The sequence below is a fragment of the Rattus norvegicus genome, chromosome 9 (assembly GCF_036323735.1).
Source record: "Rattus norvegicus strain BN/NHsdMcwi chromosome 9, GRCr8, whole genome shotgun sequence".
NCBI classification, from domain to species: Eukaryota; Metazoa; Chordata; class Mammalia; order Rodentia; family Muridae; genus Rattus; species Rattus norvegicus.
In genome coordinates, this window is record NC_086027.1 from 861384 (window position 1) to 874795 (window position 13412).

Here is a 13412-nt window from a genome sequence, read left to right on the forward strand (position 1 = left end):
GACTGGCATTGCCGTAGAACTTGCGCCTGTTAGCGTACGGGCAGTTCCACAAGCATACTCTCAGGGACCTAGCAGTGGCTTGTGTCATCATCGGCTGCCATCACCTCCTGATGCCACCTGGTGTGCCTGGTGTGTTTGGAGGATGTGTCCACCCGCCAGCACTCTCTCTACTCAGCAGGCCGTCTCTCTGTTCCAGGTGTGCGCTCCCTTTCTATCTCTGCCTTCATTCTTCTGTTCCCCATCTGTCTGTCTGTCTGTCTGTCTACATGTCTGTCTTCCCCAGGACCTCACTCCTACCCCCCTACCCCCATAAAGCTTTTTTACACCAGATACATGGCATAATTTCTCAGGGACACACTTCGGCTCGATCTGCCAAAGTTAATTCACTTCACTATATTATGTTTCCTAACGGCTGGACAGCAAAGCTGTCCCTGCTCTACTTACAAAGAAGTCCTGTCTCCAAAAAAAAAAAAAAGTTTAAATGAGTTTGATCTATGAACCCAAAAACCAATTATTCTGGCCTCCAAAGGGGAGGTGACCAGAGTGAGAACCTAGAATGAGAATACAAAAATAGTAAGTTTGGGATCAGTATGTTTTGTAAACCGTGTTGGCTCATTTTAAGCGGGTTTATTAAGATGTACACTACTACACTGTAAGTAGAGAATGAGACAATCAGCAGAAAGAAAATTTAGCAGTGTTGGCTAAAAGGACACAGGATACCTCAGAGTGAGCACACATTGGCCATGAGATTGATAACTGAAGATGATGGTTTCCCTTGACTCCTTCAAGATGCTCGACCAGACCAGACTTTCCCAATCTGTCCTTGAAGAGGTCACAAAGGTAATGTTCCCTTGGTGCTTTCATCGGGGCATCTGATAAAGCTTTGGATAGTCCTAGCTTCCCAAAGGCCCACCTCCAACCTAAACAAGACACGTATATAAAATGGAAAGGAAGGAATCGTTGCATGGAAAGAGGGCTGAGAAAGACTGGCAGAGATTGGAGATGAAGGCCACATTATAGGAATAATAAAGTATTAATGACACCAGGGGCTGGAGAGATGGCTCAGCGGTTAAGAGCACTGTCTGCTCTTCCAGAGGTCTTGAGTTCAATTCCCAGCAACCACATGGTGGCTCACAACCATCTATAATCAGGTCTGGTGCCCTCTTCTGGCCTGCAAGCATACATGCAGGCAGAAAGCTGTATGATGTATACATAATAAATAAATAAATGTTTTTTAAAAAAAAAGTATTAATGACACCAAAAGTTGATTTCTAAAAACCATAATTGAAACACCTTTAACTAAATTACCTTTTTTAAAAGCAGAATCAATTTGCTAATTTTTCACATGAATTTAGATCTTAGAGTAATGATTCGCTTCTAAATTCCCACCACATGGAACGGTGAATCAGAAAGGTCCCAAGGTTAAGGCCTGGTATGACTACAGACTGTACTGACAAAATACTTGGGCAACTCAACCAAACCCTTCCTCAAAACAACTTTTCTTTAAAGCTCAGTGTACTGTTGACTGATGTTGGTCATAGGGGCCACAGCAAAGAGAGAAGCTTGCCAAGATGCTAAGCCTTCACTTTCTGAGGAGCAGAGGGGTTCAGCCTTCTTGGAAAAAGACTGACACCCAGCTGGCTCACCCCAGTAATTCAAACATTATAAAAGGTTAATTTGGGGGTTGGGGATTTAGCTCAGTGGTAGAGCGCTTACCTAGCAAGTGCAAGGCCCTGGGTTTGGTCCTCAGCTCTGGGAAAAAAAAAAGAAAGAAAAAAAGAAAAAAAGAAAAAGAAAAAAGGTTAATTTGGGGCTGGGAAAGGATCCACCTCCCAAAGTTATCTGGCCCTTGATGCCCCTGAGAGCAGACAGCCCACACAAATCTCAGTCCCTTTTGACCATGGCCACCCATAATCAAAAGTAAGAACTCCAGGTCTGCCAGGAGAACCTTAGGGCCAAGGTCGGTACAGCTACAAGTTCTCACACAGCACCAAATGCAGAGTCCCTGAAAAGACATTTCTTCAAAGTTCAGTCTCAAAACCATTTCCCAGCTTCTGTTGATTGACCCAAACATAACAAAGGCTTTGCTGAAACATTTCTCTCCAAGCCAGACACAAAGGCTTTACTATTCATTTCACTTAAAGTCATACATAAAGGCTTTTATACATATCACCACAGTGAACAGATGCTGGGCAGGCATGGGAGGGGCTCTAGAATGAGCGCCCGGTATTTTCTATCCCAAAATTAAAATAGAGCTACTACAACTAACATACAGAAATGGGTGGGTCAGGAGGAAGTACTATGAGAGGAATCGGCTAGTTTGCTCAGTGAGTAAGAAAACTTGTAATCAAGTGATATTCTGATGTTAATACACCAGAAAGAAGCCCCTTCTCCAACCTTTATGTATGTGCTATGGTATGTCTGTTCACACATGTCTCCATGGCACAAATTCAGAATGTTTAGACAGAAGTCAATATGAACAAAAAAATTTTAAAAGCACTGAAAAAGAGAAAATTCAGCAAAACAGCTAGGTATGTGTTAGTATAACCACTGACCAAAACAGAAATCCACCACACTGGCAGTGTCACGATAGGAAGCAAAGCACTCAGTTACCTTCCTACCACTTCCTACACCTGAGGAGCATTTCGTGGAAATTCTTATCTCCTGGGCAGTTTCTGTTGGATTAAACAGCCAATGCTATTTTAGGCTGACAAAGAAAAAATAAAGACAAAAAGCAAAGAAATTTATACGAAAATGAGCAATAACCATGAATATAGGATCTGCCCAATCACACTCGTGTCATGATGCACCAAGGTGTGCACTTGGCCTTTGACCTGTTCCAGCATCTAGACTGAAGACTGAATCTATTCTATGATCATCAGATCTTTACTGAGCTCCTTTGTGACAGGAACCATTTCTTGTTGGGACACTGAGGATCTGAGACCTCAAGAGAGGGCTGCTCACCACACATCTAGGCAGTGACTGCTCCAGAGGCTAAAATGTTGTATGTCATGTATGAATCATCTACACTGATGTCTTATGACATTACATATGCTACTGGGATCTCCACACAGGTCCTGGGTGGATGACATCTACCCATGGCCAACCTTCTACTGAGGTGTCAGAGAGGTTGGCTGCATGCCTTCCAGCTGACAGAGCCCACTCAACAGCCTCCATATCCTGGACTTTTAAACCCGAAGACAGACCACTCCTTCCTGTCAGCCTTACAAGGGAGCTCTTGCATGGAAGGAAAAGTGGTACCTCACTCCTTTCCAGCCCTGATGCTGTGCTCCTAGGCCTGTGCTCCCAAGCACCTGAAGCCCTGACTACAGGAGGTTGGAGATGACTCAGTGATGGCAAATCCCCATTCCAAAGACCTGCAATCTTAGAATATATCTGAGCTCAGGGGTTACCTAGTAGGGCCAGAGGAAATGTATGGTCTGGCAAAGCTAACCCTGAGCCCAAGACTTTTGTAGCACCATGGCACCTACATGAGGTGAGAGGCTCCCACCATCCCAGTCAGAAAGGAAAGCATGGTGACTTGAACCTCTGCTGGCACCATCCATCTACTGAGCCAGACCTCCACTCTGACCAGCCTCTTGGGAGCTGAGGTCCCATTTCTGGGACATTAATCTGGTTTTGCTATGAAACTGAAAAAGCACAATGGAAGTTTGATGGTTTCTAAGCTAGTCATACCTTAGGACAGCTATGAAAAATCTTCTATGATGCTCTTTTTGTTTTAAAAATTTTTAATTTAAAAATATGAAAAATATACATCAAAAATCCATTGTTCTACAGAGAAGACCCATCAATGTAAGGCAGGATTTTAGTCATCAGTTCAGCCCTGTTGAATCAGACAGTTGTGTTGTTTGTTTTGTTTTACTATGGAGCCTCTTAATAATCCGATGAATACATTACACATATTTTATTGCCTTAGTCTTATTTATGGGAAATATATATGAATCTACAGATTTCTTTTTTTCTCAATTCTGCATCACTAGGAATACTAAGTAAACCAGATTAAGCATAAGGGTTTTTTCAGCTTGTTTTGGCATGGTTTGGTTTGGTTTTTTGAAAGATTTTCTGTGTAGTCCTGGCTGTCCTGAAACACACTCTGTAGACCAGGTTGGCCTCGGACTCACAGAGTTCTGCCTGCCTCTGCCTCCCAAGTGCTAGGAAAACATAATTATTTTTGTTTGGGTCGGGGAATCACTGCACAAACCACTCAAACACCAATCTCAGTCAAATAGGTATGGTTTATTAAACACGGCATCCAAATACTGATGGATCGGGGCCAGGTTCCAGTCTTTGGAGCTGAACCATGACCTTGAGATAAGACCATACAGGGTTTTTAAGCCTAAAATCAATCTATGCCAAGTTATTCGGACATTCAAGGTTTAGAGATAGAAATTTCCTTAGGAGCATGTCTTTGCTGTACACTTATTTTGCTCCCATTGGTTGGGGTTTTCAACTTTGTCAGGAGACTTGCCTTGCCTAACATTCATGTCTTAACTTGTCAAGCAGGATGAAACTTATCTAATAACATGTTTTAACTTACCAACCAAGATGTCAGTTACCCACATACATGTCTGTCTGCTAAGTCAGACCTCAGTTCCCAGGGAGGTCTTGGGAACTTAAACCTTACTCAACCCCTACTCAAAATGGGAGCCTTATTTTTAAATAGATGCAGGTGTCTCTCTTATGTTGGGATCCACTGTGAGGTTTAGTCAGACAGTAAATAGCAAAGTGTGTGCAGTCTCTTCCACCCCAGCTCTTTGGTCCACAAGTGTCAGTATTTGTTCTGGAGTCCCCAGAGGAATCTTGGTTGTACCACTGAATCGACATTTCAGTTTTTGACATCGATGATGGTGCTGAAGCAGCAGCCAGCAGTAGAGAAGAACCCTCATCCAGGTGCCTTCCTGCTATACTCCACTGTATATGTGGAGGAATTTTGTCCTGTGTCCTGCTTGCCTTCTACTGAGGTTGCTTGAAACCCACAGTAATAATTGACTGGCATGTTCATCTGCCATTCTGTATTACTTCTAGTCCAGGTAATCTAGAATCCCAGGGCTGCTCTATCTGACCTTGGAAAATAGCAAATAGAGTCACCTTCTAATGCTGATTATAGAACGCCTGGTCAGTTGTTGAAAACTCCTGGGTGGGCCCAAGGTACAAGAGGAACTCTCATTACAACTTGTAAACAAGTGCCAAATGGCTTTCCCTCCTATGAAGTGGAAATTTCTGGTTCCTTTAGAGACTCAGTTGTGTCATATGATGTTCTTCTGGAGTGTGTCTGATGAGAGTATGTTTTGCTGAAGCAGACACATGGTGTTTTTCTGAAAGCTTCCTAGAAAAAGGGCATGTGATATTTTACCCGAGTGGACACTTGAGAAGACATATGATGTTTGGCAGAGGTACAACCCAACAGACGGTGGACAACTTTGTGGCATTGGTTCCCTTGCCTTCTTTGCTAGTCATCTTTTGTTGTGACTTTGTAGAGAAAAACACACCAAAGAACTTCTCATGATACACTGTTGGCTTCTTGCCACTTCTGCAGACTTGGGGCAATTGGCAGACAGACCCTGTGGTTTCTTCTGGATTGAACTGTCATTGCTGATTCATGAACAATGTTAACGAGTGGGTGGAGCTACCACTGCTGATTCATTCGAACTGAACTGCTGATTTCCTGACAACGAAGACTGGAATAGCCCAAAAGAACTGTTTAGAAACAGGCCTACATGCCCCTTCGCCCTACTGACCTTTCCTTTCCACTACCTCTGGTGGGTGGCGGGCTAGAAGGGAGGTAAAAACATTTAAGAACCCTTATTAAAGTAGGTTTTGAAAATTCTTTTTCAAAGCCAGATCTGATGTGATTATCACTTTTATTTATAACAAACTATTCCCCATTTCTTCTGCACAAAGGTTCTTTGAGACAATTCCATCAGCCTTAGCCAATCAGAGAATAGAATCATCTGACTCACCCATCCTGCGAATGGCCCCACAGATACCATAGGTTTTAAACTGGCCATTAAACGGCCTGTGCCCCTGTCAACCTCGGCCACATACATCTGGATGGACATGTGGACCTTGGCAGCAATGATCTGGTTGCTCGAGGAGCATTTCCACGGTACATACAGGTCCACAAACTCGCTGGCATCGTTCTGCATACTGAGGCTGTCCCTGCTCACTGGTCTACTAAGAACGCAGAAAGTGGTTTTGAAAATTCGAAGCCTACATTTCCAAGATGACCCTGCTGGAGTCATATGTTTCCCTAATATGACCTAACATGAACATTAAGACAGCCATGATGACACAACCAAGAATTCTACAGTGACTCCTACTCTTTTTGAGAGAGCAGAGAGTGGGACTCTCAAAGTTTTCAGCTGTGGGCTGTACTAATACAAGTACTGAGTCAGCTCAGCTCCAACCCTGAATCCGTGACCCTTTATCAAGCTGCCCAGCAGAGGTGCAAAAGTCACTGATCCCTGCTTGTCTCATCATGGCCGCTCATGGAGCCCCCTTACCAGATCACAGATCGGTCCAAAGAAGGTGCAGCAGGCCGCCCTGCCTAAGCCAGATCTGAAGAAGAGGGTTACCTTGCAGCAAGGAATAGAGGTACTGCCTCTGTGAAGCAGGGCACAAGTGATGGGAGCCACAAACAGACCAGTGAGGGTGCAGACGGGATCCAGGCTGCTCAGGGCCCCTCAGGCACAGAGCACACATCTGTGACTTTGTTACTTACCATTACTCAGGCTCACTGTAGAAGGGTCTCTCTTCCTGTTCCCCTTCTCCACCTCCCCTTCCTTCTCCTTTTCTTCCTCCCCTCTTACCTACCCCTATTCCTTTTCAGGTAGGGTTTCATGTAGCCCAGGATGATCTAAAATTCACTATGTAGCCAATGATGAGCTTGAACCCCAGGTCCCTCTTCCCATTCCTCTCCACTTCTCATGCCCATGGGAAGAGGCCCAGGAGCATGGCACTGTACCACAACTCTCTCTTGTATGCCATTTAGGTGAGTTCCGTAACTCCTGGCTCCACCTCAGGCTGTCCATCTAGCCTCACCATTCCTCTGTCACCACCTTACCTCTGTTTCCCTTCTGTTCTGGGCCAGCCTGTGGCTTTTGGGAGCATCATGGATCACTGATTCCCTTGATTTTAAGTATAGTGACTTGCAGGTGACACCACAATGTGTGTCACCCCTACCCTGTCCCTCCTAACTACAGAGACAGATGGACAAGGACATACAGTGCGTTCTCAGCCAGATCCCGGGACCGCTGAGGGAAGACTCGGCTCAGCTGCTCAGTCTCCATCCTTTGTTGTTGTAAAAATAAAATAAAGAAGAAAAAGACCCCGCAGGTCCGCACTAGGCGGCCCAGACCACTCTCCCCACACTCCATTACATTACTTAAATCTACACATTAAAGAACACACAACACAATAATCTTTGACCCAATTGATAAAATATAATTGCCCACGTAAACATACAAAGCCCGATACCATCCATCCATTGAGAACATTAATAACAACCTGTAAATACACATAATCTTAACATCACCTGCCATGGCTTCTCACCCTCTCTCGTCTCTCCTTTCTGTTCTAGTCTCCTCCTCTTCCTTCAAACTTCTCTCCTGCCCATCCTTCCTTCTCCTCCAATGACAGGCCTCCTTCTATCCTGTACCTGCCCCTCACCTGTACTTTACAAATTCAAAGGGGAGGCTCTGGTGAAGTCACCTGATTCCTGAATATGTGACTAGGCAGCTGTCCTTGGGGCAGTGGAATTAGCATCAAAATACAGATAACTCCAGGGCAAACCACAACAATCCTTTACCTGTATGAGGTGAAGCCTCTGGGACCACCTTCACCACCCTGTTCTGTCCTGAACCCATTGTGCACTGGAAGGTCAGCCTAGGATCTAACTAATGGTGCCCAGCTGTCTCTATCACACTATGGCTCCCTACACTCTGACCCTCTGAGTCCCATCACTGTACACCTGGGTTGTCGAAATTCTCTGCGCATGTCACCTACATCCCAACCATCCCTCCAGGAGTATAAACTCATTGACAAGAAAAATGTAACCAGTCTAGAGCACTGAGTAAGGGCAAAGATGGGGCTAGTAAGCTAAGAACATAGTCTGAGCTTCTGGACCCAAAACATAGGTATGATAATAAACATGTCTGCAGTGCAATGTTTAAAGAAACCAGGGAATGGAGTTATGGCTCAGGTGGTAAATCCTATGTCTTTAATACCCCCAGGAAGGGGCTGGGGCTGGCACTGAGGCCTGGGGCTCTCTTCTTTTTTTTTTTTTTTTTTTTTTTTTTTTTCTATTTTTCGGAGCTGGGGACCGAACCCAGGGCCTTGCGCTTGGTAGGCAAGCGCTCTACCACTGAGCTAAATCCCCAACCCCTGGGGCTCTCTTCTTATCAGTGCTAAAAAGTGAATAGATAATCACAGACAATGTTCTCATTCTTCATTTCAATGCTTTGGTTCATCTTGGGGTTTTTCATTTTGTTTTTTCTTTTGGTTGTGGTGTTCATGCATGCATGTATGCATGGGTGCATGGGTGTGTGTGTGTGTGTGTGTGTGTGTGTGTGTGTCTGTGTATCTGTGTATCTCTGTGTTGTGTCTGTGTGTCTGTGTACCTGTGTTTCTGTGTATCTGTGTCTGTCTGTGTGTCTGTGTGTGTGTGTGTGTCTGTGTATCTGTGTGTCTCTGTGAGTGGGGGGGGGGGGGGCTGAACTTGAGGTCCTGTACCCTCATCCACTACTCTTTTCTCCATTTTGAGATAACAGTCTCCCTGTGCATCTGGCTGGAGTTTAAATTCACAGACATCCCCTATCTCAGCCTCCCACACGTTAGGATGACAAATGGTTATTGTTATGCCCGACTTTCCATTTTTCTTTGTCACCTTCCTGGCAGGGTCCCTACTCCTGCCTCTCCCTGTCTCTGGGCAAATCCCCTGAATCCCCAGGGGTTCTGGGCTCTGTTGATGTTGACGGAACACATGTGACCTGGAGTTCCCAGAGACTCCAGCCTGTCCTTGGGGGTTTCCTTGGGTATTCTGCACAGGTGTCTTTAACAGTTCAGAGTGTCCCTGGAGTTGGGGACTATCTAGAGGTGGAAGTTGCTCCTTGCTGTCTGGAGCCTGACGCAGTATTGGGGAGACTGTGAGTGGTGAGAGGACCACCATCCAATTTCTAGAACAGTGTCCTCTCTCTCTCTCTCTCTCTCTCTCTCTCTCTTTCTCTCCCCTCCCCCCTCCCGATTCTGTCTCTGTTACTCTCAGTTCCCTCCTCTCCCTGTGCCTCATGCCCCCTTCCTGGGGATTCCCCTTGGCCATCAGCCGGAAAGAAAGCAACTCAGTGACTTCTCCCTTTTGGGGCCCTCCCCCTACCTCAGGCCTTTACACATACACACACACACACACACACACACACATACACACACACACTCACACACACACACACACACACACAGCAGCTGGTGACAGACTCAGGGTTCCCGTCACTATCACCATCTTCTGCCCCATACCCTGGGCAACTGAGTCACACTGGGCAGGTCCTTACGTAGGGCCAGGTTTCCTGTGGGAGTCCCTGGTCCTTCACCCCTTCTCTGATGGGTCACTAACTCGGATCCAAAGAACAGAGTATGTCCAAGCTGCTCCTCCTGTCACTTGCTCTCTGGGCCAGCTGCTCCCCTGGTAACACTGGGACAGGTAGGTGAACACAGTGGGGACCGGGGCACCTGGGCAGAGGGAACTAACCCTTCACTTTCAGTTTGCGGTCATCTGCAATTGGGTGGGAACTCACACCTATACCAGTTGGACCTGTTCTCATTCTACGATAGGGACAGGGAAACTGAGACATGAAGAGACAAAACCTCATTTATCCTGGCAGAGGCACCCTTGATCTTAGAGATTTGTGGAGCTAGACAGTTGACTCTCAGAAACCCGAAGCCTCACCTTTGTGACTTAACAACTATAATACAGAAATGGTAGGAGATATTGGGTATGGTGGGGCACACGTGTATGAAGCACTCAGGGGGCTAAGGCAGGAAGCTCAGGAGTTCAGGGTCACTTACAGTTACATAGGGAGTTCAAGGCCAGCCTAGGGTACATAAGACCCTTCAGAATGAAGAAGAGGAGGAGGTAGAAGAAAGAAGAGAAAGGAGACAGAGGAGGAGAAAGAGAAAAGAGAGAAGGGGGTTTTTAAAAACTCAGCTTTCTCATCTAGAAATTGAGCTGAGAGCCTTGGGTTTTGTAGTGGGTATAGGAGCTCGTGCTTCCATGTGTAACAGAATCCTACAAGGCACATGGAAGCTCATGTTCCTTCGTCTCCTCTAGCGCTAGTGGATCTGAGCCAGCCCAGAGTGCGATGCCATGCTTCTCGGTACCCTGTGGCTGTGGACTGCTCCTGGATGCCACTCCAGGCTCCCAACTCCACCAGAGCCATGTCCTTCATTGCCACTTACAGGTGAGAGAATGGAAAGGGTTTTGGATGAGGCTGAGAATCAAGAGATTCCAATGTCCTGATCCACTCAGGGTAGGAGGCAGCCTAGGCCCCATGGGAGCCTGCTTCTAAAGCAACAGAACAAGTGTGGGGTGTCGTATTCTAGGGAGTTCTTCAGAATCCACAGCCCCATATGCCCCTGAGCATGTCACCTCCTGAGCATGACCCACGGTCAGCTGTGGGTGAGCTGGGGCCCCACGGGCACCCAGGTTCCTTTCCTGACTCCCCATGGTGCCTTTCATGCAGGCTCGGTGTGGCCGCCCAGCAGCAGAGCCAGCCCTGCCTGCAACGGACCCCCCAGGCATCCCGTTGCACCATCCCCCACGTGCACCTGTTTTCCACAGTGCCCTACTTGCTAAATGTCACTGTAGTGCACCCTGGCGGCGCCAACAGCAGCCTTCTAGCCTTTGTGGCGGAACGAATCAGTAAGTGTCTGTCCTCCCTGCCCCTCTCCAACCTCTCCATTCCAAAGCTCATCCTCCCCCCCACCCCAAAACACCTCCCCATCCTCCTTGGTCCCTGCAGCCTCCTACCTTTGGATCTGCCTCACAGGCCTCCTGCTGCTGGCTCAACACCCCAGGCTCCATCCTGCCCCAAGGCCTTAGCACTGCTTCCTTCCTTGGACTTCTTAGGTCGCTGCTCCAGTGTCAGCTCCTCAGTGAGGTCTCCCCCAAAGTATGCCATTAAACATAAGCAACAGTTACAGTTAAGAGAGAATGAAAGCCAGGGGTGCTGTACAGGTCTTTAATCCCAGAGGTGGGCAGATCTCTGAGAATTCAAGGCCAGCATAGTCTACAGATCATGTTCAAGGCAAGTCAGGGTCACTCCTGAGCACCTGTCTCAAAAAAGAAAGCCAAGAACAAAAGCTGATGCAGGTCAGTGAAAGGCTACACAGCCCTCAGGGGTTTAAACATGAAATCTCCACATGATCTCACAACTCCAAGTGTAAGTATCTGCTCAACAGAAACAAAAATGTGCATCCCTACAACTCCTTGGCAACATCATTCACAGCATCCAGAAGACCAGTGCCATGTGTATTCCTGTGGATGGATGGACACACAATGTTCATCTACACAGAGGAACATTACTCAGCCCTAAAGAAGAATGAGGCTCTGGCACCAACCTGTGTAGTGGGACCGTGAGGATACTATGCTCAGTGAGCAACCCAGACTCAGACCACACAATGTGGGCTGCAGTACAGAGGAATCTAGAGGCAGGAGACCCGTGAGTGCTGAGGACTGGAGAGGGATAGGAAGGTGGCTTGTGTTGTCATGAAGGAGTGTTCTAGAAGCAGGTGGAGAAATGGAGACACTTCTAGCAGAGATTTGTGCTATTAGAATTGTATCTCAGAAAAGCCCTTGAGCAGATAGAGGAATGAAGGAATAAATTAATGCATGCATGACTAATATGAGTGAATGAGTGAATGATTTAATAATGAATGAGTGAATGTGTAACTGACATAATAAATACATGAAGGACACGAGTAAATGAATGAATGGCGACTGAGTGCATGGATAAATGAATGACTCCATTAGGGAGTGAAGAGTGAATTCACAAATGATACACTGAATGAGTAAATGACCTAATGACTGTAAACATGGATCCCTGAATGAGTGAGTGTATAAATGATAAGTGTAAATGAATGAGTTAATCAATCCAGGAACAAGTCTGCACTTGAATCAAACAAATAAATGTGTGGGTGAGCTGGTGAGTAACTGAGTAAAGGAATGAATTAGTGAAGAATTAAGTAAATAAGTGAAAGAATGAAGTGTACCCACTACGTGTATCCACGGTGCAAATACATGAATGGCTACCTGAGGGTGAGATCGAACGTATGGATGAATGAGTGAGAGTCACAAATGAAGGAATGTGTGCGTGATGAACCAGTAGAGCCGACCCTGACCCAGGTCCTGCTCCCACCAGTCAAGCCCGACCCTCCGGAAGGCGTGCGCCTGCGCAAAGCGGGACAGCGCCTGCAGGTTCTCTGGCATCCCCCTGCTTCCTGGCCCTTCCCGGACATCTTCTCTCTCAAGTACCGACTTCGCTACCGGCGCCGAGGAGCCTCTCACTTCCGCCAGGTGAGGTTCACGGGAGGGGGCGTGGTCTGGAAGAAGGCGTAGTTGAGCGGAGCTCAGAAGTAAAAGCCTGGATCCCACTGGGTAACCTCGTGTCTCCGCCTAGCCTATCGCCTCTCTGAAGGAGCGTAGAGATTACAGGTGTGATCAGCAGTTGACTTTCCCTGCTTGCTGGGAATTTGAACTCACTGCAAGCTCTTTACCCATCAAGACAATTCCCCAGCTCCCCAGCTCCCCAGCTCCCCAGCTCCCCAGCTCCCCAGCTCCCCAGCTCCCCAGCTCCCCAGCTCCCCAGCTCCCCAGTGCACTGTGGTCCTTTCCAACTCCTCTTAGCACTAACCTGACACCCTTTCTCCCCACAGGTGGGACCTATTGAAGCCACGACTTTCACCCTCAGGAACACACAACCCCATGCCAAGTATTGCATCCAGGTGTCAGCCCAGGACCTCACCGATTATGGGAAACCAAGTGACTGGAGCCTCCCTGGGCAAGTAGAGAGGGCGCCCCAGAAGCCCTGAAGAGGGACTGCATCCTTGATATCAGACCGTGATGTTGACTACTTGAGGGTGGCTGAGTGGCCTGTCCTGAGTTCGAATTCTGACTTCGCATGTACTGTGCTGCTCCGAAGCATTGGATAATTCACTTGACCTCTCCAGACCTTAATTTCCAAAACTGTAGGGATCTTCTTTCTCCTTCCATCAGTGCGGGACTTTGTGAACTTTAAATGTGATTTATTTCGAAAACCTAATTAAATAAGAATAATTCTCATTCTCTCATTCATTCTCTCTCTCTCTCTCTCTCTCTCTCTCTCTCTCTCTCTCTCTCTCTCTCC

General features: G+C 46.9%; 2 protein-coding genes and 1 pseudogene across 4 annotated transcripts in view; 1 reads left to right on the top strand and 2 right to left on the bottom strand.

The window, feature by feature from the left end:
- Zfp119bl (zinc finger protein 119b like) overlaps nucleotides 1-1740 on the bottom strand; it is a 29805-nt gene extending 28065 nt beyond the window's left edge. Inside the window, exon 1 of the mRNA XM_039084324.2 lies at nucleotides 1717-1740. The gene's annotated coding sequence lies outside the window, so the exon portion shown is untranslated. The remainder of the gene's footprint in view (nucleotides 1-1716) is intronic.
- Nucleotides 58-13348, top strand: Ebi3 (Epstein-Barr virus induced 3). 3 transcript variants are annotated; one of them, XM_063267725.1, is made up of 5 exons: nucleotides 58-196; nucleotides 10340-10469; nucleotides 10752-10930; nucleotides 12429-12583; nucleotides 12943-13348. In XM_063267725.1, the coding sequence occupies exons 2-5, from the start codon at nucleotides 10414-10416 to the stop codon at nucleotides 13096-13098; spliced, it is 546 nt and encodes a 181-aa protein (XP_063123795.1). In that variant the 5' UTR covers nucleotides 58-196; nucleotides 10340-10413; the 3' UTR covers nucleotides 13099-13348. The 3 variants fall into 3 exon arrangements, with proteins under 3 accessions (XP_063123795.1, XP_038940131.1, NP_001102891.1); NM_001109421.2 differs by lacking the exon at nucleotides 58-196 and adding an exon at nucleotides 9379-9712; XM_039084203.1 differs by lacking the exon at nucleotides 10752-10930.
- Rps21-ps2 (ribosomal protein S21, pseudogene 2) lies at nucleotides 3866-9240 on the bottom strand (annotated as a pseudogene).
- Nucleotides 13349-13412: the final 64 nt, after the last annotated feature.

Excerpts from the sequence above, each read along its gene's own strand:
- Ebi3 (NM_001109421.2), top strand. The coding sequence starts at position 9,646 with ATGTCCAAGCTGCTCCTCCTGTCACTTGCTCTCTGGGCCAGCTGCTCC. Across the intron at positions 9,713-10,339 it reads CCCTGGTAACACTGGGACAG|CGCTAGTGGATCTGAGCCAG; the intron begins GTAGGTGAACAC and ends CGTCTCCTCTAG. Across the intron at positions 12,584-12,942 it reads GAGCCTCTCACTTCCGCCAG|GTGGGACCTATTGAAGCCAC; the intron begins GTGAGGTTCACG and ends TTCTCCCCACAG.